Source organism: Chaetodon auriga, chromosome 22 (genome assembly GCF_051107435.1).
Source record: "Chaetodon auriga isolate fChaAug3 chromosome 22, fChaAug3.hap1, whole genome shotgun sequence".
NCBI classification, from domain to species: domain Eukaryota; kingdom Metazoa; phylum Chordata; class Actinopteri; order Chaetodontiformes; family Chaetodontidae; genus Chaetodon; species Chaetodon auriga.
In genome coordinates, this window is record NC_135095.1 from 14,680,300 (window position 1) to 14,708,299 (window position 28,000).

The 28,000-nt window shown below is 47.2% G+C and overlaps 1 protein-coding gene across 3 annotated transcripts; it reads right to left on the reverse strand.

The window, feature by feature from the left end:
• Nucleotides 1–238: 238 nt before the first annotated feature.
• kmt2e (lysine (K)-specific methyltransferase 2E) lies at nt 239–27,617 on the reverse strand. 3 transcript variants are annotated; one of them, XM_076722667.1, is made up of 25 exons: nt 27,297–27,617; nt 18,356–18,540; nt 13,832–13,943; nt 13,265–13,494; nt 12,977–13,116; nt 12,248–12,429; nt 12,101–12,139; nt 11,793–11,993; nt 11,467–11,597; nt 11,142–11,259; nt 10,902–11,011; nt 10,528–10,780; nt 9,398–9,496; nt 7,215–7,286; nt 6,400–6,585; nt 5,892–6,218; nt 5,499–5,798; nt 5,035–5,185; nt 4,560–4,786; nt 4,412–4,468; nt 3,646–4,191; nt 3,018–3,283; nt 2,812–2,891; nt 2,571–2,650; nt 239–2,481 (listed from the first exon to the last, which is right to left on the reverse strand). In XM_076722667.1, the coding sequence occupies exons 2-25, from the start codon at nt 18,424–18,426 to the stop codon at nt 1,459–1,461; spliced, it is 5,001 nt and encodes a 1,666-aa protein (XP_076578782.1). In that variant the 5' UTR covers nt 18,427–18,540; nt 27,297–27,617; the 3' UTR covers nt 239–1,458. The 3 variants fall into 3 exon arrangements, with proteins under 3 accessions (XP_076578782.1, XP_076578783.1, XP_076578784.1); XM_076722668.1 differs by lacking the exon at nt 7,215–7,286; XM_076722669.1 differs by lacking the exons at nt 7,215–7,286; nt 9,398–9,496.
• Nucleotides 27,618–28,000: the final 383 nt, after the last annotated feature.

A 28,000-nucleotide genomic window follows, 5' to 3' on the forward strand; every position in this document is an offset into this window, starting at 1 on the left:
CCTTGATGTACCCTTGAATTATATTTTCATGTAATAAACCAACTCTCCAGGGTGATTATTGCTCTTAAACCTGTGCGATACACACTTTTAATTCACATGGACGTGAGAACGTGTTGTCATGTCTGTGAGTGTTCGGGTGTTTTTCTGCTTTTCGTGGATTTTTGAATGCGACTCCTCACAGGTGTATCTCCACAACAAGCTCAGCACAAATGTTCCCAGACACACATGTCACGACAAGTTGTATAAAACTGTCATTACAGTGATTTATTATAATGAACCATGAAAATAGCCAACCAGTGCAGTGTCTGTGAGTCTCTCCCCTCCACACAAACATACACTCACACACACAAATAATAAAAAAGACAAAAGTTGAAGAGTCCAGAGGGGGGGAAAAAAAATAAAATAAAAGTAATGCTACAGTCACAAAAACATTCAGCTTTGCCAAGAAGAGCGTTCATATGTACAACCATATTTCAAAATGGGATGGGAGCGAATTGTACAAGCATAGAAAAGAAAAGAAGCGAATATTTACAACCTGTTCCTGGTGAAAGCTGGAGTAACCACCTATACATTAAATTACACTTTCTACAAATAACCATTGATATTCAAAAATAAACCGCTAACGTCCTACCTGTGGGCAAGACCACTCTGCCTACCTCTGAAGATTACAAGCACTCATTACACAAAATCTCACACACACACACACACACACACACACTGTCTTGATCGAAGCAGCCATACTCCTTCACACCCTAACACACACACGCACGCACGCACACACGCACGCACGCACGCACACGAGTGCAGCCTCCCAGGGCGGTGAGGCAGGTTCCCAGAAATGGGTCTTTTCTGAATCTGCAGCGGTGAACAGATATTTGTTGTTAGACAGAGGAATAAAAAAAATAATTGTGTTTTTTTTTCTCTATACAAAAAGCTTTCTCTTTGCTATAATGAGCCACTAGATTAAAACAAATAAATGGTGTAGAGAGCCGACAACAGACGAGAGAGAGAGAGGAGGAAGTAAAAGGAATAACTGACAGAGGAGGAGGAGGAAGAGGAGGAGGAAGGGGGAGGGGGTTATAGGCTGGAATGTCCATCGATAAACAAAGTGCGGGGCGTTACAACGGGAGTCCAAACAAGACACAGAACAGAGAGCTTTCCTCTCATCACAGGAAGGATATATAAAAACAAAAGGAGGCCAGAGAGAGAGGGCTATGAGCACCGCAGGATCGTCCATCTTCATTTCACACAGTTTGTCTTGAAGATTATTTCACTTTCCTTTTTTCTAAAATTTTTCTGTCCTGTTTTTTTTTTAAAAAGTATCCTTTTATCCCACAATCAGCTGTTTTTCCACTGGCCATGTGTTCAGGTACATAGAAAACATATCTACAGAGTATGATACACGCCCCTCTCAGGCTGAGTTCTCAGAGGCTGCGGGGGGCCGACGGCTGGGGGCCGTCAGTGCCACCCTGTGCTCAGGTACCCCGAGCTGTGGAAGGGGGTCGAGGACGCAGGAGCTCCACGAGTCCCAGAAGGCATCTGGGAGGCAGCGGCCTGGGCCTGGCCTTGCTGAGTCTGTTGGGGAGGAGGAGGGGGAGGTGGAGGCAGTCCGCTCTGCTGAAGGGGTGGGGGGTACGTGGATGGGGGTACTGAAGGGTTGGCGGTGGCACCCGGGTGCAGCAACGCCGGTTGAAAACTCCCTAAGTTCTGAAAGTGGTGGGCCTGCATTGGGGCGTTGGTCGAGGGGGCGGGGGGAGGCGGAGGGGGAGGTGGAGGAGGGGTGAGTGACAGCAGGGTGCTGCCGGCAGGAGGCTGCTGCTGCTGCTGGGAGGTCTGGCCCTGTGGGGGAGGAGGTGGAGGAGGGGCAGAGGTCAGCATGAGCTGGTGCTGCTGGATGGGAGGAGGCTGCAGGTTGACGTGCAGCAGGGTGGGGCCAGGCATCGGGTGCGGGGGTGGAGGAGGAGGCGGCGGAGGAGCAGCCGAGCTCTGATAGTGCACGCTGTGGGGAAGAGTCTGCATCAGGGGCTGAGAACCAGGGGGGTAAGGGGGTGTGATGGCAGGTTTAAACCCGGGGAAAGGTCCAGCAGGCGAGGGGCTCTGGCTGGGAAAATATGCCGTGGAGGCCGGCGGTGCTGGTGGAGGAGGGGGAGGTGGTGGTGGAGCACTCTGTGTGTTATACTGGGGGAAAGGAGCAGGACCAGTCTGAGCCTGGGGCTGGGTTTGGGTTTGAGGCTGTGTGGAGAACAGCGCCCTCTGGCTGCGGTAGGGAGAACCCTGAGGCTGAGGCTTGGGGGAGTGAAGGAGGGAAGGTCCGGGGTAGTGGACAGGAGAGGAGGGTAACGGGGTGGGATGCAGCTTTGTGGGGGTCAGAGGTGCAGCCTTGGGTCCCGCAGGCTTGCTCGGTTGCTGGCTGGTTGGATTTGGCGTCCGAGGCTGACTGTCGCCGTCGTCCTCCTTCGCTGGCCGACCAGGAGAGCAGGGCTGCGAGGGGAGAGAGAGGAGAAGTTCTATGCTTGATGGCAACTGGGGAGACGAGTCAGATCTCCTTCATGCGGGTAATGCTGACTTACTGTGTGGGTTGGGGTCTTTTGAAGACTTGGAGATGGACAATCTCTCAGTGCAGGTGTATCTCCACCTTCTGTCTCACCATCTAAAAGAGGGCAAAAGTAAACCTGGAATTATCACCTTGTGGTTGTTTGTTTACCTCCATAGTCTGCTTCCAGTCTTTATGCTAAGTTATGCTAAGCTAACTGTTTCCCAACTGCAGCAGTATCTTGAATGGACAGAATTCAATGTGTCAATCATTCGCACCCGTGTCTTTGTCTTTGCTGAGCAGCAGAGCTCTGTGGTAGCTGCGTTCCCGGGCCTGCTCGACAGAAGTGGACGACGTCCTAAAAAGAAACATGAAAAACATTGACACCTGTCACGATCTAATACCTAGTAGGAATGCCGAGCGATACAGTGAATACGGACTTTCCACTTTTCTAAGTGCTTTCAGTAGCTTTGATGGTACATACCACTGTCCTTCTCCTCCTTCCTTCTCCCCTTTCTCTCCGGGCATCTCCGCCTCCTCACTTGTCTGGGGCTCTTTTACCACGGTGGTGTTGGTGTTGCAGAGAGCTGTGGGAGCAGGGGGTAGAAGAGGTTCACTGGTCGTCTCTAGCGCAACAGGGAAGGCGTCCACAGTCAGAGGTGGCACGGTGGAAACAGGAGAGCTGCACTCGGTCTTGGAGCCGCTGCGACGAGCTTCACGCTGACGTTTCCTGTATTCCAGCAGGGAAACCTGGAAAGAAGCAGAAACAGAAGCAAAACGTTATTCATGGACAAACGGCATGTCTCACGTCGAACCAGCAGAGGGCAGCGTTCGGACGGTTCCTGACACAAAGAGCAGCTTGAGTCAATGCATCTCTAGAGATCATTAAATCCACGTGGTGAAGAGCGGATGTGACACAGATTATGGGCCAACATAAATCTTCATTTTCTCATTTATCTCACTTATATTACTGCATACTCTCCTCTGACACATTTTGTTCCCAATGTGCACCATATTTTGTCCTAACCAGCTGTACTAGTACACAGATCCAAGGATTAAGAGGCAAAAGGCAGCCGAGCAAACCAACAATGTTAGAGGCACTACTCCCTCACCTTCTTCTTCTGTGGGGGGTTCTGCGATGACCCTCCTCCCTCACCACTGCCATCCCCGTTCAGAGAGCGTGAGAAGCCCAGTGAACCTCCATCCTCAGAGCAGGGGTAAAAGAGCTGCCCCTGGCTTTCACTGAAGGGGGCCTGAGAGCCAACCAATGAGCCCGTCCCTGCTGTTGTCCCCGCTGCAGCTCCAGCTGCGGCTTCAGGTCTGAAGGGAGCTACCAGAGGCTCCAGGGTGTGTGAGGGGGTGAGGTCCCTTAAGTTTGAGTTGACTGGAGAGAAGTTCAGGCCAGCTGGTCCAGTCGGGCCTCTGTCCGGGCTTTTTATCCAGCCAGGAAAGGAGGAAGCACACGTTTCTGCTGATGAGGAAGCCTCACTACTGCCTTCTACGACCCCACCATCAGCTCTGTCCTCTCCACAGTCCACAGACTCAGCAGCTGGAGGCTGTGGACTCTCAGGAACAGACACCTTGGCTTCTGTCGGGAGTCCGTCTGAACTGGGAGCTCTGACACAGGGAGAGGAGACCAACGAAGGAGGACGATCGGCCTGGGAAGGGAGGGAGGAATCAACGTAAGGGAATGTCTTATTAAAGGCATTTCACATGTAAAACTCTACACCAGCTTCACAACAAGATCAGGAGTTGAATCACTTTGCCCTCTTCACAACAGTCAAGTCATTTTCAAAATTTTAACGAATCTTAAGACAGAGCACAAATGATTATTTAAAATAATCAAAAATGAGCACTGCTGCTGTGTCCTTCACTCACCTCTTGTATACTGGGTTTCCGACTGACCTCTGGGGAGCTTTCCACTGAAGAATCGCTCTGTGGAACAAGGAGCAGACTCAGTCATTCCAGCTCTTTCTCATGTAAACAAATGTCAGTGTCAAAGAGGTTTCCACAGAGGCAGCCTTACCTCCAGAGGGGCGTTAAGTGTCTGTGTTGGGGTGCTGGGCAGGGGTTCTGTACTGGGCTCCTCCGTTCTGGGACGCGGTGGGGTAGCCAGTAAGATGGGGGTTGAGGGGGCCTCCGATTGGTCTGCCCTGGTGGGCGTGGCACAAGGGGAGCCGTAGGGTGTCGAGCTCTCGGACATACAGGCATCTAACGGACTCAACCGCCGCTTTTTCAAAGGTGTGGGCAACTCTGGAGGAAGGAATACGGAGCGTGCTTGAGCTGGACATTCATCCACTACAGCTTTGCACTTGGAATATCGATGTAATTAATGGTACAATCTGGTGCAGAAAAGCTAGACTTGCATAACAATCTTAAAGCTTGCAGAACACGGAGTTAAAAGTATATGTTTTCTTATGTTCTCATTTTGAAGTATGAGCGATCACACGGGTTAATAATGTTGCACCAGAGTGCTGGTTGCACAGCTCACAGGGACCTACCTGGTAGCGAGCAGGTGCCATTGTAGGGTAGAGGGCTGTCAGAGTCTCCATTAATGGCGGGGCTGAGAGGACCCTCACAGGGCATGAGGAGGCTCGGTCGTCTGGCTGGGCTGGTGGAGCCCTCCTCCTCTAAAGCCTGCTTCAACCATCGCTGTAAGAAAGAGGAGAGGATCAGCAGATCAAGAATGGACGCAGCTACTGACAGCCTCGCCTCTTTTGATACGACTGAAATTTCCTTCATAGCTGAAGGAAAATTGAGATGCAATCAAATGAGTTTCACATACTGGAAAATGTTTCATGCAGTCAAAGTGAATGATGGCTGGAAAGGCAATGTCAACTTGGGAGAGCTTAATAATTTCTAATCTAAGGACAGATCCATATTGCTTTCCAAAACTGACTGGATGGACATTTTTTCCACAAGTATCAAAGCCAAACAGGAACATTTCTAAAGCAGGACTCCGTACCTTCTTGCAGGAGCCGGTGGTTGGAGGCATTTCTGGCAGTTCTCTGGACCGCCGTCTCCCAGTGGGGACTCCAGGAGTTGTGGGGCTGCGGTTTGCCAGGAAAGGGGACGAGAAGCGGACGTAGTGTTTGGGCGTGCTGTAGACCTGTGGAGAGCAGGCCATGCCAGGTAGGGCGTTGAGCTGTGTGGCGAGTACTTCAGGGTCACTGCTTATTCTCAGTGGTCTCTCGGGGGCCGGCTCTGGGGTTCGTACTGCAACACGGTCCTGCTGCTTCTCTCCCACCCACTCACTCACAAAGTGCTGTTGAAAAGAGTTTGACTAGATTAATCAAACTACTGTTGCTCAGTAATGGTGACACTGCTGTTGCCCATGCAGGAGGAGAACTGGTCGTACCTTTTTAGTTTTGAAGTTCTTGCTCCCGGTGCGGTTTCTGTCAGGTGCAGGTGAGCTGCTGTGGGGAGGGCTGGTGTCCGGTGCTTGGGAAGAGATTGCCTCTGGCTCCGGTGCAGTGGGTGTCTCTCCTTCGGGGGATTCATTGGTAAGGGGTTCCACTGACTCAATTGGAGAGCCCGGAGGTAAGTCAGAGCAGGTGCTGATGGTGCGAGCTCGCCGGCGCTGCTGGCCAATGTGCGTGCGGTTCCTTGAGAAACTTTTCCTGTTTCTCGAGCCTTTGACCTTGGCCGGCTTTAATCCTGGCTCCTCTTTTACCTCCAAAAGTGGCTATGAGAATGACAGTATTTAAACATACATCAATTTCTTCCAAATCTGATCAGTGTTTTTCTTGTTGATCGGGCCAGTTATCACTCATACGCAGTGTTTAAAAGAAAGATTCTACGTGAAAAAACACTGTTTTTTGGAGGCTTCTGCAGTCCAGTCCAGGTTTTAATATTGATGATCTCACCTGCATGACAGCTGGAGAATCTGCCGTCTCTGGTGTGGCCGGAGGCTCCTCCTTGATGTCACTGCGGCCCCCAACGTCCGACTTGATGCTACCGATTCTTTCCAGAGCCTGCTCCCTGCGTTTCTCTCTCTTCTCCATGCGGGCAAAGGCTTGCAGGATGGCCTCCATCTTTCTCTCCTCTCGTGTCTACAGAAGGCCAAAGTGGGGTTTGGAGGAGGGCGATGAAGAGGAAGAGGGAGCAGAAGCATTAATCCACAGACTACTATCCTCCCACAGAGCTCCAGAGGCAGCGATACAACGGGTTAAAGTGTGCTTCACAGCAAAAGCTGATCTAGCTGAGTGCAAAGTGCCGAGTGGAGAGAAAGGTGTGAAAGTGACCCCTCGCTTTCATAATTAGACGAAACAAAAAGGAGAAAAGGTCAGACAGGAGCAACAGGAAAAATGTGTCGTGTAAACGGGCTGCGTTTATGTAGCATTTTCTACCTCTTTCCAATTAAACCCTGACAAACCAGGAGGATGTAAAAGCATTTTATGTGTTCCTGTGTGCATATTTCCGCAGGTCTACCTCCACCAAATTAAAAAAACAAAAAAACCCAAAGAGCTCCACCTATGGTCAGAACACCACTTTGAAAAGACATTCATACCACGAAACATAGTGAAACAACAGACACACGGCCGTATAGGTCAGGCTGAAGACAGGTGTCTGAAGACGGGGCAGTTAGTACGCTTGTAAGTCAGTCACCTCTGGGAAATTTGGGGGTGGTGAGGCTGGTAGATGGGTGGAGTAGGGTTGGCTATGTATGGGTCAAGTTTACCTCCTTGTGTTTCAGTCCCTTCCAGCTGGAAGCTGCCCCGACAGGGAGATGGGACTGCTCCACTGGGCTGGCCTGAATGTTCAATAAAGAGACAGCCCAGTTTAGAAGAGACACGTCCCCCCTTAACAAAGCTTCACAAAACACTGGACAGAGCTAAAACACTGACTCCCTGATCTTCTGCTGTTACAAAAGATGGCCTCTGTCAGGCACTATGGGGTTCTTCAGGAATGCACTAATGACACCACCAAACTGCCAAAAACTGAGGGAACTTATTCCTAATGATATACTGGTTAGGGGTATTTTCTCAAATATCTGATGTTTTCACACCTTAACCTTAAGGTTTCCTTCGTCATGATGACCTCTCTGAGTTTTTAATCAAAAGTTTGTTAAGGTTTCTTTAAACAGTGCCATTTGGGGCTGTCTGTGACAAAGTCATGAAGGAAATATGGCAAAATTTTTTACTTTTAATATGAAATGTTGGTCCGAGATCGCACCGTGAACCACGTCCACTAATGACGGATACGGAGCTTTGGTGATTCTACGACCAAATTCTCACAATATGACTACTGCCACAACCCACGTCTATGAACCAACCAATCAGAAGACGAGATGAAATGATGGAGAATACAACAGCAGGAGGAACATTTCCTGAGCACCATTTCTGAATAAAGTTTAGGGTAAAAAAACCAAACAAAAAAAAAACCAAACAAAACAAAAACACACACGTGCAAATGGGGCAAAACTACTTTCCTCAGCTAACCGGCAACTCAAAATTGCTTATAGATGTGAACGTTGCTTGTCTGTGTTACAGAGCCGTTATTGACTGGAGACCTGAGCAGGGTGTACCCTGCCTCTCAGCCAAACAGCTGGGTTTGACTCCCACCTCCTCGACCTAGTGGTATAATAGCAAATGGATGGACAAAAAAACCGCTGAATTGTCTCTCAGGGGAAGTTTCTCTCTCAGGTAAAAGACAGAACACAGCCTTCAGGCACAAAATGCCACAAGTAACCCAAAATGCAGTCTATACAGGCAAACACTCAGCTGGGGGACATTACACAAAAAGCCAGTTTGCCTGTTCAAACAATAGGGGCCATTATTTAAGTGGGCAGGACGTCATGCCCACACACGGACGTTATCTCCCCCGCACCTTGCTGTGGCATGGATTTACAACACCCACATGTATCTACTACACTTGTGGCCATCAGTTTGTGAATGCACGCTTCTTTGCTCCAGCAGGGAAGCTCTCTCCTGGGCCACATTCCATAGAAAGCAGCCTATTGGATCTCCCAAAGTCAATATGGCCCTGGCAACAAGGCTCTACCCTCTGCAGCCCCTCCTCTCCCCCTATCTGCCTCCCCCCTCCCTCTCTTCAACTATCTATCCCTTTCTGGCCAATTAGCAGAGTCGTATGCTGGCCAAAGATGAGTCAGCACTTTGCACCCTGGGTCCACCGTGTGAAATGAAGCTGACTGCGGGGTAATTTCCACAGTGCCCGTGTGTGTGTGTGTGTGTCAGTGTGTAGTGTACAATGCCCGCCTGTGTGTATGTGTGTTTGATCCCATCTCTCAGGGACATAAGGCTGTTTGGCAGGGAAAAGAGTGGTTGAACCGGTAATTGGCCATTTCAAACTCTTGGCCACGATGAAGGTGAGAGCTATACTCAAACTAAAATTTAAACTGAGGGACAGTTTCAGCTTGCATGAAGACACAATATACTGGTTTGTTCCCACTGACAGGAGACAGTGTTCTTATCAGGCATGTGGCACTGGAGGCCTATTAACTGTCTCATGCTGGAGAGAAAATAAGGCAACAAATTAGGAAAATATATGGAACTGCGTAATGACAGACAAGCACAAAGCATCAGTACTGTGAATAAGAGGGAAGTCGAAGCTGAATGAGGAAGAAAAAAGAGACGAAGAGGAGCAAAACAGCAGCAGGGGCACTGACAGTGGTGGGAGCACAAGCGGCAGATGCGTGATGAAGAGGAGGGTCATTTCATGGAAGGGAGGTAGAGGACAGTTGCTCCTATCCAAGCCACAGCACCCTGAGCAGATAAATAGTGAAGTCCACACCCAGAGCAACAGGGGACAGTCTGTGTTTGTTTTCGCTCTTTCTGCTGGGTGGCTGCATGGCCAAAGGCATGAAAAAAATAAAAATGTAGCCCCCTAGCTTGGCACACTTACCATCTTCCTCCTCCTCTCTGCAATCTGCTCCTCTGACTCCATCTCTACTTCATTGCTAACGGAGGTTTTGTCTTCTAGATCCTCATATAACTCAGGATCCTGTAAGAGGAGGGGAGAGCCGGGTATGGCGCTTTATCATGGCTGATCAGTCAGTCTGGCTACAGACTAGAGGGAGACAGGTAAGAGTGGAGGAGAGGGGAGGTGAGGGAGGGAGGGAGGGGCAGGGGGAGTAACCTGAAACATACGAGGGATGTAACTCGGTATGTTTTTAGTCTGTGCAGGAAACGCGACTGTTCAGAAATTCTCTTCCGTCTTAACACAGGGCTCTGGTGTTGCATGAATCTGTTCTTGTACCTCGTTGTAAACTGTTCCACTCCAAGCTGTGCCAGCATCCTCATACAAAATCAACGGTTTAGCAGCTGACATACTGTGCCCTGCCTTCAGTGTGAGCATATCACTGTAACAGCAATGACATTTTATCTCCTTGTTGGGACGTCTCATGTCACTCTTCTTCCTTACAGCTGTGACACGACTGCAAGAACGCTTTAAACCACAGTTTCGCTGTGATATCTAAATGATCAAGCACCAAATTTTCAAACTCCTCCTTTCTGAGTTCAAACTCTTGAATCAACCCCATTTAAATCAGTTTGGCTTGAGCATGATAAGTGAAAACCTCTTTACTGGAACAGACAACGGAGGAGAATTAGAAACGCTGTAATGTTCTAAAACGTCCAAGGGAAAGCCGTTCTCTGATTGTGTTAAACATGTACGCCTGCACAAAAGGGTATTAAGTGCCAGCGCAAGTGGCACAAAAGTGTCATGTGCAATGACAGTAAAATCTGAACTAAGCTGATAAAATTATTAGTTGAGGGGACAAAGGTGAACACGTACAGGGATGATGGGAAAAAGAGGGAACTAAAGAGGATGTAGAGTAACAAAGAATGACAATGGAAAAGTCATGCACTTAACATTTCAAAGATCAAACCAAAATACATGCATGGACCACAAGGGTAAATGTACATTAACAAACAATATGCTATAGTAGACAGTCTAAACATGGAACACATGAGCAGTAACGCGTTAAAGACAGGTGAGACTTGTGTGTGATGCTCAAAGAAGTGTAATCTTGCCTGGTTGTTTGAGATGGAGAGGCGGAGAGGAGAGAGTTTCCGCTGTTTGCCGTCGCCTACACTCTTGCTTTTCCCTTCGCCGTCCAGACCCATGTTCTGGTTCTGGCCCTGGTCATCCCGAACCGTCTCCTTGTCCTTGCGACTCCCTCTGCGCCGGCCTCCAGAGCCCAGGTTCTCCGTGGGCTCTAGGTTGTGCTTGAGCACCGGGCACTCCTGGTTCCCCTTCACACAGGCACAGTCCACCTTGTATTTACTACAGAGGTAAGAAGAAGAGAAAGAAAACACAAAAAAGAAACAGAAACAAAATATGAAGTTAGAAAGCAAAAGGATGTTTCCTTGCGACTGTTTTACTAAGGTGACTCCTTCTAACTCACCAGCTGCCATAGTCAAAATCAAAACCAATGGTGATCTCTGTGCCTTTGGTGATCGGCCTCAAAGAGTAGATGTATAAATGCAGCATGCCGTCCTCAATGACGTGCCGCACCTGAGAGAGGTTGAGCAAAACATTAGAGAAGACTAACGGTGGATGAATACAGAGCAATGCAATATCAAAACTACACATTAGGGCAAGATTCATCTTTTCATTCAGTTTTTTTTTTTAAATGTTTACTTACTTCAGAGTTAGGGGTGCAGGAGCGACGGATGAAGCGTGCTTCGTTGCCGAAGCTGCGAGCGTCCACGCACATCTCCAGTCCGTCAAATTTAGAATAAAATAACACAAACGGGTATGGCCTAAAAAGGGAAAGATGTGAGGTCAGAGCATGACTGTTAATAATTCACAGAAAAATGCCACAATGTAATGAAGTACACTGCATAAGTATCCATCCCAAGATCCCAGAGCACTTAATATTGGGTAATTTGTTTGACCTGCATAAGAAAACGCAGCAATATTCAATTTGTATTCACAAGAAACAAATCCAGTGAGACTTGCATCCTGACCTCTTGAAGAAGTATCCGTTAGCCTCAAACTGCTGTCGAAGCATGAACTTTCCCCTGTACTCAATGATGAGGGAGTCTGGGGCCAAGTCTCGCACTGCCTTGAGGATCTTCTTATTCTTTTGAACTTGACTCTGGAAGAGAGAGACGGTCAGACATGAGTACCGATCACGGACAGCCCACACATTGAACTACACTAAAACCCAGAGAGAAAGCCAGTGCAGTAGACTGACTACGTGTTGAGAGGCACGATGTGTATGCAAGAGATTTCAAGGGTGGGTGAGTGTGGACATCTGACTGAACTGTACAGACTGCATACATGTTCGTACCTCCACAGGGGGTTTGAAAGAGGCGGGGTGCGTGTTGTATGCCAGGCTCTTGCCGTCGCCTTGCTCTTTAACACGTAACAGGACCTGGACGTCCTCACTGTACTGATTGCTGCTGGCCTCCTCGTAACGCTCCATCCACGTCTTGATCTTGTTCTCCCACAGTGACGGGTGCTCTGTTGGCTCCTGCTCTGGAGCTGCACCCTGAGAAAAAAAAATAAGTACAGTTGTTGGTACACATGTTTCAAGCTTGAACATCAGTGAACTGCAGGACTCTGTATGCAGTGGGTGTGTGTTGCCTCTGAGTTTACCTTCACTCTGGAGGACTTTCTGGACCCCTCTCGGAAGGCCTGCCAGGGAAGAGAAGAAATCGAAGCTTAAATATTAATTGAAAGTTCAAGCATTTACTACATACATGTGCTTTGACTGGTTTTACAAATTGATGAGTCAAACCTGACCTTCTTAGCTCGAGCAGAAGATGCTGGAGGCTCTTTATCGCCACTCTTCTTGCGTTTTTTATCAGCCTGCTTATTGCCAAGGCGCCCAGTAGTCAGGGTGATGGTGGTAGGCGTGTGTTGGAAGGTGGAGTAGAGCTCTAACGGCACTTCATCTCCACTCTCTGTAGCACTGGTGTCCCCATCTGAATGAGCAGACAAATATATATATATATATGTTATAAGCAGGGAGGAATGACTGAAACTATAAAAAAAAGCTGCTGCAAGGCAAAAAGAAGAAGAGCTAGCCAAGATACGCTAATACAAGCTGAGGCATATTACAGCACAGATTAGAAATATAATTTGCTCCTTGTCCAGCAGGTGTCAGTGTGTCCCCGGCTCAGGCTGAGTGAAATTTGCCTGGCCTGCAGGGGGAGGAGGCTGCACCCTAACACAGCCTACAACCTGCACTGTTCACTAACAAGCTGGCCATTTACTGCAGCAAGGAAGCCAGTAAAAACAGAAATGAAAGCTCTATCTATGGGCTCTCATAGAGAACGTTTAACACCTCATAACTTGCACGGGGGGGAATGCCACTCTCAAAATAACAACCTACTCTCTGTATTTTATCCAACTTTGAGTCAACATACTGTAACTTTGTTGAGATTTTCAAAGGTTAACTCAAACACTGAGGTATAAAGCAACCTCCACGAAGCCTCTGGGCTGTTTATCCATCTGTGTAATCTTGCTCACCAGACAAACATTCCCGTTTCCTGGTCTGCAGCAGGATGGCCCTCTCTCTATCCAGGTGTCGTGGTTGGCAGCGCTCACACAGGTAGGTCTCAGGAATGTTCTGCCTGTCGATGCCCATGCAGTCTATATGCTGCCAGGCACTAAAAAAAAATCATAGTAAAAGTTCAACAAGTTTCTAAATCACAGCTTGAACTTGCTTCAATGTTAATGATATGTTTGAGCTACAGGAACAGAAGACAGGAGCATCGACTACATAATCATAAGACAGAAGAGGTAACCAGCTGTTACCTGCACTTGTCACAGCAGATCATGTAGCCGTCATCGTGGGTGAAGCCACAGATGCAACGGGTGATATCAGCCCCATAGCTGCCATCCTCTGAGGTGCTGAGTGTGGTGCCCCGGGATGCTTCGTCCTGGCCTCCTGGAACAAACAACCCCCCCTCTCCTTGTCGGATCAACATGGAGGGGGGAGGGGAGGCAGGTGGCGTAGGTGGGGGCCGCGCCCCATAGTTATGGTCCTGATGGAAAGATGGAAGAGAGGGATCATGTGGTGTAGGTAAATGACAGTTTGTGACGAAACAGAGAAGGAATCGAATGTTTGGCACGTTTGCTTAAACAATGACCTAAAATGTTTCATCAATCAAAATAGCTGCGGATTGATTCTCTGCCAATCAATCTGCTTTAATTTCCTACATCATAAAAACATACACAAAGATAATCCATCACAGGTCAATGTTCAATTTCAGCCTAAATGGGAGCTAGTCATGCTGCACTCAATGATTAACAGAGAGGGAGGGTGCAAGGTATGCATGTTATTTGTAATAGGGTGACAGTAAGTAGAGTGTGTGTACTCACAGCATAAGGCAGCCCAATGTAACTGTGGGAATGGTGAGAACTGCTGCTGTAGATCTGGTGTGGGTAGCTGGACTTTTCCACCACCACAGGGCTGGCCTCCACCGATTCTGGTCTGCTGGGCAGCAACAGAAACAAAGGGCACACATTACTGCATACTGACCAACTTCGATAACAAGGTTGCACAGAGTAATTGTTTGCCTCAAACAGTGTGAGGAAGTGTGTGTGCGTCAGTGCGTTTAGCAGGGAAGCAGGGTGGCTGGTGTTGGTGACACAGTGGCAAGAATATGGATGTATGCTACACAGTAACACTGTGAGGGGGCAAGAGAAGGCCCAGTGGTGGAAGTAACTAAGTACTCAAAGTACCACTTTGAGGTACTTGTACTTTACTTGAGAATTCTATTTTAGGCTGCTTTGTACTTGTACTGCACTCCCATTTCAGGGTTTATCTAACAGCTATAGTGACTAGGCGCTTTTTTTTAGATATTCCACAAATAGACTCAGAATGAGCTTATAAAATACCAAGATAAAGATTAAACCAGTGGTATTCCAGCCGTTTTGGCTCGTGACTCCTTACAAAAAAGCAGCGTACTGTTGGGGACCCTTGTCACATTTCAGATGTCTATGAGAAGCTCTAAACTTCTAAGACGGTTTCAATTAAGACGGAAGAGATCAAATTATCTGTTATTTCACAAAAGCAAAGATTAATGAAGAAAAAATGAATACAAATGTGTGGAGCAACCCTTTGGAGGAGACCCGACCTCGATGTCGGGAACCACAGACTTAACTAAGCAATTATTTAAAGTAGTTAAAACTAGTTCCACTTTGACCAACTGCAGTAAAATGCTGCTTTCACGCTGATCAGTACTTTCAATCTGTTAATGTCATATATCTGTTACATGGGACATTTTCCTGCACAGTGACAACTTTTGCTTTTGATATTTTAAATACATTTTGCTAAGTTGGATTTTAAATGCACAACTGTGCCTACTGTCACGTCACCTTGACTGGAAAACTTTGCCTGAGAGCAGGAAAAACAGCAGAAATACATGTCAAAATGCATGACGTTTGTACCCCTGAACCCATATCTACAAGGAAGACAATCATTACAAACGTGCTGTCTCTTACTTTCACAACACACACACACACACACACACAACTATTTTTCAAGCTTATTCACACCAAACCAGTAGATCCACTTTCTCAATGATTACAATGAAGTTGAGGAGAGAGCGAGGCCGTTTGAGACCAACCCACCCTTATTATGACATGATTAATCTATTCTTCAGTTGCTGAGGGGGTGGCTCTAGAGGAAGAGGGAAGTGGAACTGGCAAAACAGATCACATGAGACAAGACAGTCAGGTATTGAAGAGGGAAGAAAACAGGAAGACATGGAAATTTGTGGAGAGACCGAGCGCTACAAGAGAAGCAAGAGTCAAAGGTAAGGTGCGTAGCTATTCATGTGATCAGATATCCACATGTATTAATGGTTCAATCATGCGAAATCATAACTTGATCCTCCTGTTTTCACCTTTCACACAGAGTCCTCTCTAGAAAACTGCTCCAAGGTCAGAGACATACAAACACCATCAAGGAGCACTGGTATACACGACAGATGATGAGCATGTTTGCTTCGCTGCTAATACCGAACACCAACTAACTTCATGAGGGCCACTGCCAACAAGTTTGTGTAAACAAGGTAAAAAAAACATGAAGAAATACTCACTACGCATACTAGACAGCCTCTCAGGTATACTGAGTAAGATGGGTACAAAAGACTTAAAGACTACAGGGACCCTGAACAGAGCATGCAGCATTTATGCCGATGTAACACTGTTCAGCTTTGCTTACTGTGACTCCCTGACCGCAGCTTTCATTCAGTACAGTGAAAAGAACAAGCAAATATTCATGATACACGTGGAATTATAAATAAAAAGATAAACACATTTCTCCTTTTGTACCTTCTATTTCTTCCTTCTTTCCTTCCTTCCTTTCCCTCGCTCCCTTTCAAAGTGAGTCCAAGGTAAAGTGGTGGTACAGTACCTGTGTGAGCCCTTCTCAGCCTATTGCTCTTGCTGCATGCCGTAAAAGCAATGTGCAACACTTCCTGTGTGTGTGTTGCCTCTCAAGTATTCACTGTCAAAGTGAAAACGTAAGTGCATGCATGAGGTCTGGAGGCGGACCCACGCTAAGGTGTGTGCGTTTTTGTGCGTGTGTGCACAACAGATTAACTGCCACATGGATGAATTTGTCTCAGTGTTCAAGTGTGCTCAGAGAGCCTGCCTTAAAAGATAGGGGGAGAATTTAAAATCATACTTGACAGAGTAGGAGTAGGCTCGCAAACTTTTCCCCCATTAATGATTAACCAGGCCAAAGTCTACACTTTATAATAAAGGGATTTAAGACCTAGTCGAGGCGTGTATCATTCACTGGTTAAGAGGGGATTTTTTTGAATAGTTTCGAGAGAATTAATCTGGCTTTTCCTCTCTCGGTTTGACCTACCAGTCAATCGGTGAGCGACGCAAATGCAGAAAGGACACACAACACAAGGCAGTGACAGTCAAAGACAGAGAGACGGCAAACATGTGAGTCAACTTGTTCAACGGGAAGGAAGTGAGCATTTTGAACGCATGTGTGCATAGCTGGAAGGTTTGTATCATTCATGTCTCCACTCCTGGGACGTGGAAAGGAGGGACTACAGTTGGAGTACACATAAGTGGGAGGGTTGCAGACACGCCGTCAGTCATAGTCAGACTTGCGCCATGCACATGAAAAGATGATGAGTGAGAGGTAGACGGTGGAAGGAAAAGAGACTTTTCAGAGGACATGAAGTTTAAATTAAGCTAGGAACGTACTATTTATAGCCCATAAACGTCAAGAGAATTTAACAAGGAACAGATGTCATTTAAAATGCAAACACCTGCTGAGGGAGGGCGAGGAGGCAGAGTGGACAAGCGTGGAGAAAGGAGAGATCAGCAGCAGGAGAGAAAAGGAGCAGCGCTGAACAGCCAGAGGCAACGCCTTCACTCCCCAAGAGCTCCCACTTGCTGCCATGGCAACACTACGTATTCTGTCGGCGTGTGCGCGCACGCCGGGCCGTGCGTGTGTGACTGTGGACACACACGCTGCATTAGCCAACAGCTGGTCACGCTGCTGCAGACTTCGGGGGGATGTGGAAAGGACGTGACGCTGTTTCGCTGGTGAGTAGCCAGCCCCGCTATTCACGATTCGGCTGGCGCACTCGCTCAAGTTGTGTGTGTGTGTGTGTGTGTGTGCCCGTCCCTCTAGTCTGGATGAGACCAGCGCATCAGCGAGTGGAAGCCCCCTTTCAAGCTTGTTATCTGCTTTTGAATAAATCTGCAGCAGGCGATCGGACGCAGAGCGGGGACGGACAAAGAGCGAGCGAGCAGGGCCGAGCTTACTCCTACCCCCGGTGGCAGCAGGGCTCCGCGGAAAGGAGGAGGGGGGCAGGGGGACGCGGTGCGACTGTTTAAGACGCCGTGGCTGTGTGAGGGCCACCTGTCACTCAGGCCAGTGACCATGGCAACAGGCCCTGCGCAGTGCAGAGGGGAGGGAGGGGAGCAAGGGGCAGATACCATGGCAACACAAGCTGTCGGCAACAGCTCTGATGGGATGGAGGGGGCTCTCTCTTAAAGGGACAGGGGCCCCTCCAAGAGGTGATGACGTGTGTTATTCTTTAGTCATACGAGAACCCTCTTGCTTCATTTATTTGACCAGAAAAAGCCACGGCGATGCCCTTGACAAGACTATAGGAAACAGAGCGGAGGGCCAATAGGAGGCTTGTTGCCATGGCTCCATGCGCCATTTCTGCTTTACTGACTCAATGCGGCGTACACATGTACGAACATCAAGCTGGAGCGTTAGGAAAGGATCAAGGAAAATCGTGTTGTGTGCTCCTGCACGCTTCACGCAGCTCGTGTTATGATCACAGACAGCACACACGCATCTACATTCTAGGCGTACTGCCAGTTTCACATGGGCAGATGTAGTTAATAGCTGAACACAGACTGTCTATGTGATGAGCAGGAGTTGAGTATATTCAATGGCAAGACTAAGCAGTCCATTAGCGCAGACACTGGAGGGGCCCTGCTTCCATGGGCTGCAAATTCCCTTCCCATTAACAGTAACTTTGTAAACGTGGGAGAGGAGATTTATGTGGAAAGAGGGAACTGAATCACGCCGTAAAGTTAAGAAAAAGATGACAGAGCTGCCTTTGCCATTATAGAGGGCATGTACAAAAGAGAGGGGGACAGGGGAAATCATATTACATCAAATTAAAGTGTCAAATGTTTCTGGTTAACACTGAAGAGGGGTGAGAGATGAGAACAGTGGCAGCGAGAAAGTGAATGGTGTGGAATAAAAAGAGTGAAACTGAGAATGAATTATTGGCAAGGACAAAGGGCAAAGATGGTTTATAAGAATGAATGAGGGAAAGAAATGAGGAAGTGAAGGGGCATGAAAGGTGTGAACAGTGAACGTTTGGTGTGTTTGTCGGTGTTACTCACTCTGAGCCCGCAGCCATGTCCAGGTATGAGGTGTCTGCTGTGTCCACCCCTACTGGGATGACTATGCTCATGACGTTCTCTGCTGATCAGTTCTTGTCCTACTGAGTCCAGAGAATGGGAGTCCAAAACACTGAGGCATGCCAGCCACAGCAGTCATTGCAGACATCTAAGTGCATCCACAAGGCCTGGACATGTACAACAGTAGATGAAGACAAAGAGAAAGGGAACAAAGAAAATCTGTTATATTGTGCAGAAGCATCATTTCCAGCATAAACTGATGATCAGTTCAACAATGTGTAATTTCTTTCATACCAAGAACAAAGCACTTGCAAGGCTGTGGTATCTAGCAAACCCGAGATTACAAATCATAGTGAAAATGGGGTATTTCCAGCACATGTTAATGCATGATTCATACTTTCAGACCAAGAACGGTGTTTGACAGGAATTTCCCTCTGCCAACACTACCAAGCTGAGGTACTAGCTGATGAAAAAAACAGAGGGTATGATAATGTAAGGTGAAGCCTGAGCTGCTGCTGTTAACTGCGCTAAAGCGACCTCTACACACTATATGCCAGGAATGCAGAAGGCTGCACTATAAGAAAGCTCCCACAAAGGGGAGCAAGAGAACACAGCAGCCAGCCGCCATGAAAGGAGGGAGGAAAACGCAACAACACACAGAGGCCATTTTTCCCCCCCTTTGACTGAGGAGGACTGCTCTATTCTCGGCACTCACACACACTCATCCCAATAAAAGAAACACAAAATCTTTGAAAATGTAAGTGCACTTCTACACATTTTATTGACAGCAAAGCTTGCATTTTTATCAGTGCTACTGTTGGGATCTCTAGCCGCTGACACGTAAAAAGATGCTGTAAGGTCGAGCCATCAATAATTGACTACATTAGGCGTCAGGCAATGAATGTAGTGTTCCTTTGGTCCGGAAGTGGGTGGTTGGTCGGACTAATAAATTATACACTGGCTGATGTGAATCCAGACGGGAGCATATGTGTCAGTGTGACTGCTCCTGATACACTGAGCTCTGTTGATAAGTGAGATTAGTGGGAGGGACAGATGCCGAGACAAAATAGGCTGGAGGTCACACCTCCGCCTGCTCATGCACACTCGGGCCAAACAAAGGCTCAAATCATGGCTCACGGAGTAGATGGGAGACGGGTTACAAACAAGGGATATGCCATGTATTGAATAGGGGCATACTTCACACACTTAGCAAGCAATAACACACTGTCACACCAAGACCTGCCTCTGCATGCCTATGAGGTATCAGCCCATCCTGGCCTAAGCATGTCCTCTAAAGCACGCACGGGTACACACATGCACACACTCTCCAGGAAAGCCGTATTTCATTACCAGGTTAGCTGTCACCTGACGGCACAGCTTCTGTCAAGGAAATTCATAATTCACAGGGAGAAACAGGCAATAGCTTTTTTTAAGTATGCAAAACAGTAATAATTTCAGGTATTAATATGCCCAAATGCATCTGAGCCAGCAGGACTGGTGAGAGGCTTGCAGACATGACAGCTGTCACCCCCAGGCCTAATTAATAGGAGGAAAAAGACCCCTCTGTGTGTCGGCCTAGGCTATTGATGAGGTCACCTTCCAAATTCTCTGATTCTGTGTGCACTGACAGGCCTAAACAGCATGGCTGTATCACTGACACCCTTTGTATTATCTGAGAGGCCTAGTATGTCTCAGGACTGGTAAATAGCTTCACTTCGAAGCAGCCCGTCTGTCCCATCGTCCACTAGGTTTGTCTCCTCTTCATCCAGGGAGTCGTTCTGTCATTACTAAGGAATGCACACACAAGCTCATGTTCACACACATCCCCCCCCTCCCCTCCATACATACACACACAAACAGACAGATAACCCCTCGCCCTGTCCTTTCAAACATTCCTCTCTTTAAAGGAAGTTCTCAGTGCTGCGTGCAAACATACTTGCACTGTGCTGCAACAAGACACGGTCAAGACTGACAAAAGGCGGGTGGAAAAAAGAAAAACAAGTACAGTACAGCAGCATTCCTGACTAAATCTGAGCTGCGCTGTGACTGCCTCTGCCTCTGCCTGCTCCTCCTACTTCCTCTAGAAGAGTTGTCCATCAGGCTGAAGAAACGCAGCCAAAGAAAGGAGGAAAAAAAGCCCTCCCCCCTCCCCCCGTGTCCAGTCACCCCGCCCAGCCGGATTTCTCTCCCTCCTCTGTGCATTTCCTAAATAAACCTGAGACAGTAACGCAGAGCGAAGGGGAAGGGGAGTGTCGCAGACGCAGTTCCTAATTACAAGGAGGCAGGGAGAGACCAAATCCACTGCTGTTATGGAAACACACGAGAGGAGCGAGGGGTGGGGAAAATGGGGAACATGCACAGGGGAGGGCGAACAGAAGAGGGACGCAGAGAGACGTGTAGCGAAAGTGGACAATAGCAGAACAAGCTACAGGATGGAAGTGGTTTAGGTTTGCAGCGCGTCTTGTTCCTCTGAAACTGTTCACCTTTCATGCGCTCTCTGAGCAGATTTCCTTGCGCTGTAGGGAGCTTTAGAAATCATCCACAACCCCTCTATTTCAGAGGGCAGCAGGGTGGGGGAGGTGTACATGAGGTCTGTCTGACAGTGACGCTACACAGCCTAGACCTGGGTGGACTCTGGGTGGCAGAGTGGAGCACATAGTGTAACCCTGTCTCTCCTTTCTCCTCCTTCCCTCCCTCAGCGAGGGGACACAGTCACGTCATTGTGTGGGGAATAGCTATCCTTTTAAGACAAAACCGCACTGAAGTCAGTGAGGGAAAACCCGCACCACCGAACCATGCCGCTACAGCTTTCCTCTCTCCTCAGTTTATTACCACCGTTCAAGTGTTTTCATTCTTGTTTTCGCAGCCAAGTCCCAGCAGATTATGTTTTTCGATAAGTAGGAGGAGCAAGAGAAAATGAGGGATTCCAACTGAATCCCACAGCCCCTTTGCCAAGCTGATGTGACTTCACACCGTCTTCATAGCTGGGTGCAATGACTCAGCTCATAAACAAACGGATAAAACAAACTCATACAAATACAGTCATATACACAGGAAGTGTGACCCAGATGGAATGTAGGCCTGGCCCTCTTTTTCACGGTACCCACAGTGGGACACACTGCATCTGCCCTATCCTTCATAAATCAGTGTGCCCATGGCTGCCAGCTCTCCCTCTGCACTCGAGCACTGAACGTGAAGTCATACATCAATACAGCAGGGGATATGGATGTGAGCATCTACACAAGCAATTTTTGTGGCCACGATAGGAGTGCAAGCCAATACCTCACCAGACTGTAGAGATCAGTCCACCTGGGAGTTAGGGCCAGTAGTGCCGCAGATTGAGGAAACAAACAAGTTAAGTAAAGTTAGGAGGTTTTCAGGCTACAATACGTATCTATTTCACAGCCGGCATGGAGCTGCTGCTTAAAAGTGCATCACAGCAGTCTTGGTAACTGCCACATGGGAAGGTTTTATCTGAATGGAGACTTTATACATGTTTGTGGTGTTAGAAAGATGTGATGTGTGAGACATATAGGCTGAATGCAGCATCCCAGGAGCAAAACTCAAAACAATATCCTCTGTGCTCAGTGCAAACTGCCAGGAAGAGAGTGAGTTAAAGTCAGTAGGAGCAGGTCTGGCAGCAAAGCTGGGGCAGCCCTCCTGTAGTCTGAGTAATGTCTGTTCAGGAGAACCCCCGGGGCATAATCTCTCCATCACCCTCTTGCTCCTGCTTACAGAGTATCACAGCCAGGCACTGTGTGCTCAAGGGTTATTTCATTTCAACAATTGTAAATTAGATGGGTATACATTACATTAAACTAACAGACATCAAGCTGCATCGTTATCTGTGAGGCTGATCTTATGAAGGCCGATATGATTTTGTCTCTTGGTCCTGGAGAGCTATCTTTATTATTAGAGACTAACAAGCGGGCACACATGCTGCTGGCAGCATATTACAGCAATTGGAGAATGCAATGTGCAGCTGACTACAAATGTGAGCATTGCATGTATGTCCGGAGAAAATGGGGAGAGGCTACTCAGCATCTACAGGGCAAAAGAACAGTAAGAGCCACTCAGGTCCCATTACAGCAGTGTTCGAGGATCAATTTCACGCCTGGACCGCAGTGCCGTTACATCACTAATATTGATGGCACATCCCCACTTTATCTGGCCCATCTTGCTTTGTGCTACTACCCATGAATGCTACTGTAACACAGGAAGAGGGTAGGGCCGCAGCCTCAACCGCTCCAGCCCTAAAAGTCACCTGTCGGGGAGGCAGCTTGCTAGTTTAAAGAGGGATCTGTTACGGCTCAGCTAGCAGCACAAAAACAGGTCACCTGAGCCCTGGCTTCTCCTCCCAGCTGGGACACCATGTGACTGTGTTGGGCCCCAGAGCCAGGCGGCTTTGTCTCTGGGTCCCTCAAGGTCTGGGTACCACACAAGTGAAATCACTGGAGATAAGGCCACAACTACACAACTTAGCCCCACATGATGAGGTGTGTACTGTTTCTAACAGAGACACACACTTCACCTACACAGAGGTACTACTGTTTCAGGAATTAGAGTTTATTATCTGGAGACAGGGAAGAGCACAATAACAAGGGAAAGTCTTCCAACTAAGTATAGGAAGAGTGTCAAGAGAAGGCTGATGAGGCTGTGGCCTTCATCTGCCCTATGAATATGTCAATACACCAACAGACATCCTGTGCACCTGCTTGATTTCTTCATTGTCTTTCACGCTCTGCTGAGGACACCGAAAAATGAAATAGCTCTGTGCTCAGCTTGTGGCAATTTGATTGTATGTATGTCTGAGAGTCTGTCTAGGTGTTAGGGTGAGAGGAAAGGTGTGTCATCTGAGACTGCTACGACTCCCTGCTGCCTGCCAGAGTGCTCTGTCCCTATGGCAGAGGGGGAGTGGCAGCTCACCTCCCGTCACCATCTCTGTCAACACAGCGAGCAAACACACACTTTGCTGCACAAGGCAACCAGGCGCACATACAGCAAGTCAGGTATTTAACACTGTCAGCTCCAATATCATGCAGACAGAGAGAAAAACGAGTGAGTATCAGGACAAAGGCCCCTGCTCCTTTTCAAGGTAGAACAAGATGGCAGGGGATTTCGTGTATTATGTAGCAGAGACTGATTAAGCACCGTAAGGCCTTCTTATATATCTAGTAGTAATAAAGCCTCCACAGAAGAAAAGACCCTTTGCCACTTTCTATGTGAACCATGTCCACACAGGCATCTGAAATTCATTAAGACAACATGAACACTCAATGGGCAGAAGTTATGCAGACCGTTCAAGTGCCTAGTGATGTCTATGGTATGAATAATGATAGTGATTCAAAAATGACCCTCTTTTGCCTGCTTATTTCACATGGTATGGTTGCAGGGGCTTTGAGGCCCGTGTCTTGCATTACACACACTTTAGACAAACAGGCACCTTTGTACTATACATCTATTAGTCAAATACTGTCGGCCCACACTGAGATTGACAACAACACAACAGCTACCACAGCTGTTAGCAAACATGTAAATCATCTGTATGTTGTTGATAGTTGTAAGCATACTGGAGATTCAATGTACTTCAACAACTTTGAAGTTTCACCTCTCTTCACTCAACTGACATGAAAATTATCAGGAGGAAAGAGACATGAACGCAACTTGGCAGCATTCATGAACAGGCATTTTAACTAAACAAAGTGCCAAAGTTTGTCCCACAGGGTTACGTAGAGGAGGGGACAGCTGTGCCCCACCATCCCTGGACTTTGTGAGTCCACAGGCTTGAAAACACTATCCTGGATACTAGCTTTGATTTAGTACCCTCCGTATTTTCATTTTAGTGTATTAATATTTGATGACACTTATCAGCAAGATTGGTATATGATGTGGTCCAGGCTTTTTCTAAACTGTTATGTATTTGGAAGTACGTGCTGTGCAACTATAAGCTACACTATTACTTTGTAAATAAAAATATCAGATCAAAACACAGACTGGGACATCCCTAGTATTTTATGTCTGATGTAACTGCTTTTTTATGAATATAAGGTGCAAAAGCTGGGTTATCTCTTACAGACTTTTTGCAAAGTAAATATTCAAATGGTTTCTCACTACAAGCACCAAATTAGCCTTCATATGGAACATGGATTCAAATAATCTGAAATTAAAATACTAATTACTACTTTCATAACTAATCAACTCATACCCAAATGTTCCTAAATTAAATATTGAGTTCATTTCTAATCACACTGAAGGAGATGAACAGAAAACAGTACAGAGGACATGCAAACTATGGGTGTGGGAGACAAACTGTTAACCTGGTAAAGATGCTTTCATGGAGGTGGTATGGAGCAAAGGAGCAAGTCTGCAATAGATCTGTCTTGACAAAAGAGCTGTTGTTTGTGTGCCTTTGTGAAGCCCAATTGTGTCCCAAAAAAGTATATCAATGTGTTTTTTACAGTATTTTCCAGTTGCAACGACTTATGTCTAATTTTCTATCACAATAAACCTCACGTCCCAACATCCCACATTACAACACGAAACACAAGCAATAGCATAAGCCGTGACGCATGTTACAGGGATACTATGCTATTCGTTTTGGGAATAGGCACCACAGCGTCGGTGATTGTTACTGTGACAAGCCAAAAGCGCTGTATTATCGAGAGCACGATCTAGATTATTTGACGTTAGTGTTGTGTCTAACCTCAACTAAAATAAAAATCATGTGTTGTGTAGTTGCTTCCCAGTGAGTATGTCGGCGCTGCAGTCAGTCCTGCCGATAGGGGTGTGGAGGGTACAACGTTGCTATTATGTTACCACAACACCCTGGTGCTGTCGCCATTTTCATAGCGCTTTTCTCAGGACGGCGAGACAATCGTGTGGCCAGGGGAGCCTCGCCACGGGAAGAAAATCCCCAAGAAAGCATTCAATCGCCTCTTTTATACACTCTACCTTAAGTATCACTCTGTCGGTACAGTCTCTGTGTTGTTACCATTAAGGTTTTTTGTGAATTCGTCGAAAGCAAAGCCAGTAAGCTAATCGGCTAGCAATTATGGCCAGCAATGGCCTCTGGAAATGTAGCAGGCTAAATGTAATGGCATTTGGAGTGGGGAGACGACCGGAGCACGAACCGCTTTAAATCTGACGTTTTGAACCGTTAGGCAGAGGGCAAAAGACGCAACGTTTAACACGGTGACACCTGGGATATCTGTTAATTTTGGTCCGTAAATGAAGGCCAAAATAACCGTGGAATGTAACGGACAAAGCTAGCGATAACCAGCGGGGGCTAACGGTGTAATGCGTAGTGGATTTAAGTTAGCAAAGTAAGCTAGCACCGACGGCAAAGCAGTGGATTAATACTTGGCTCGTCACAGACAGGAAAGAGCGACAATATCAGCGTTCAGAGATAACTGCTTGAGGCAAAGCCGATTGCACAGGCATACGGTAATTTGTTTTAGCTCTGGTAAAACGACCAATTGCGACAGTACAGTTCAGCGTGGCTAAGGTTGCCAATCGAGATGGAGTTACAAAATTGTATGACTGGGGCGAGATGCCCAAATGGAACATCCCCTCCCCCACGCTTGCAGCATTTGAACTCAATACACCCTGAATCTAAATTGAGTGATCGCGGAATACAATTTAAAGTCCGATTATAACAAAATAGCAGTAGTCAGTTCTTCGTTTGACATTGGATCTATTCTTGATTTCATCTTGTCACAACCACGATTCTGTAAAAGCTCCATAGCTTATGAGATTACTGCGCAATGTAGCTAGGCATTTAAGCTATTTTAACAGCTGGTCTTGCTTTGAGTTGACTAGGACATAACAGACTAAACATCGTTATATCTGTTTACATGCATGTAAAAGCTCATTGTTCTAGGGCTTTGAACAGTGGCATTGTATGAAATTTCGCTGAACGGAAATAATGTCCCGTGCTCTGGGGTGAGCAAGATGAGAGCCACCGCGACAAATTTAAGTTTGCAACTAACGCTAAATGTGCTATTTTCATGCTGAGCGACAGTGTTGCAAACACTGTGTTCAAGCAACAGAAATTTTTCATAAAGAACCGGCGCGTTTGCTGACAGCTGCAGTTGCAAGGACCTTAGCGAATATAAAGTCAATCAAGAGGTTGAAAATAAAGCGGGTAGCGGTATATTAGGAGGTCACATTATTTACACTAAAACGGGTGAAACCGTGCGCAACATGGCCCGCAGTGTCACTGTGTCAAACTAAACATCAAGTGAGTCTCTCTCTGGCTGGTCATATTGAGGCAACATGCGTATAATATTATGTCATATTATTGAGGACAAGTTCGCTGCTGTCAATGCGAAATGTTGTTAACCGAATCTGTATACTGTAGCGAAGACCTTAACGTTACACGTTAGGCTACGGGACAGACATTAATCTAATTGCAGCGTTTTCGTCTTACAATACCCATAACGGTATTGTGTGTTAGGTATTGAAGCTGCTTCGACTATGTGGCAAATAGTTACAGTGATAGCTCCGACCTGGAACTAATATTTACCCGATAACTTTGTATGACGTCTCGTTTATTGCCACACGATCAACGAAAAGTCTGAGCCCTGTTCGGTCTGAGTCAAGCTAATTTGAGCTAGTAGCATGCGCTAGCTAGCAAGTGGTCTCTTGGCGTTACGCTTGCCAACTTGACACTTACATCGGAAACTTACGTCATCTTGTTAGTTGTTCAAATTTCGATTAATGCAAATGCGAACGAAAAGGGACTTAACACCCGCAGACCCTGAAACTAACGGTGCTGATGAGCTAACTAGCAAGCTAACCTCAGCTGATACTACGTTAGCCAGCATCAGCATGATGTGCCTAGCCAGCTAACTAAAGCCAACAATAGCCTTCCAGGTCGGATTTGTGCTTACCCTCCAACTAGCACTTAATGAAGTTTACTTACCGTTTTATGTTCACTCTGGGGGATCTGAATAGCGAATAAGGGGACCTGGGTAAGACCCCCGTCGCTTTCCACACAGCTTCCACAACCAAAACAATACTTCTGTCCACACACTGCGGATCCCTAGCAAAGCTTTAAAATGTTTGTATTTAAAGGTGTCCTCTAAAGAGTCCTTTCCTGTGAAAAATCCCTTGCCTCTTCTTCTACGCGGTGACACAAATTTGACTGGAAATTAATTCGAAACCGTTAAAACTGTGCCCTAGTCAACGGCGACTTTTAGAAATTAGATCCCCTCAAACCAGTCTCTTTTCCCTTTGCAAAAATGGCGGCCCTGCCAGGACTGCCGAGACTCCGCCTCCCCCACGAGCCCCCCCTCCCTCCCCATCGCCAACCCTGAGCTCCGCCTCCACATACTGCGGGGCTTCCCTCCCGACTTCACAGGGGCACCGTGACCGTGGACCATGCACGTTCACGGCTGCGCTTCTTCAAGTCTCTGCTATTTCTGTCGGCAACGGCCTGGATTTAACTCGTGTTGCACTCTAGATTATGCCTGTCAGGTGGACATTTAGAGGAAAAACACGGACCGTAGCATGTTAATTTAATTTAAGTGATCATGAAAATAGCATTAGTCACAAAACAGGTGGTTGTATTTTTTGTAGGATTTTAAAACAGCCTATCAAACGAATCTTGCAGCATGCAATGCAGCA

What these genes read in the sequence shown, in the direction of transcription:
- kmt2e (XM_076722667.1), bottom strand. Translation starts at nt 18,426, where the DNA reads ATGAGCATAGTCATCCCAGTAGGGGTGGACACAGCAGACACCTCATAC. An exon ending in CTTTCAAACCCCCTGTGGAG is followed by an intron (nt 11,598 to 11,792) that starts GTACGAACATGT and finishes TCTCTCTTCCAG; the next exon opens with AGTCAAGTTCAAAAGAATAA. An exon ending in CAGAGAGGAGGAGGAAGATG is followed by an intron (nt 7,287 to 9,397) that starts GTAAGTGTGCCA and finishes TTGAACATTCAG; the next exon opens with GCCAGCCCAGTGGAGCAGTC.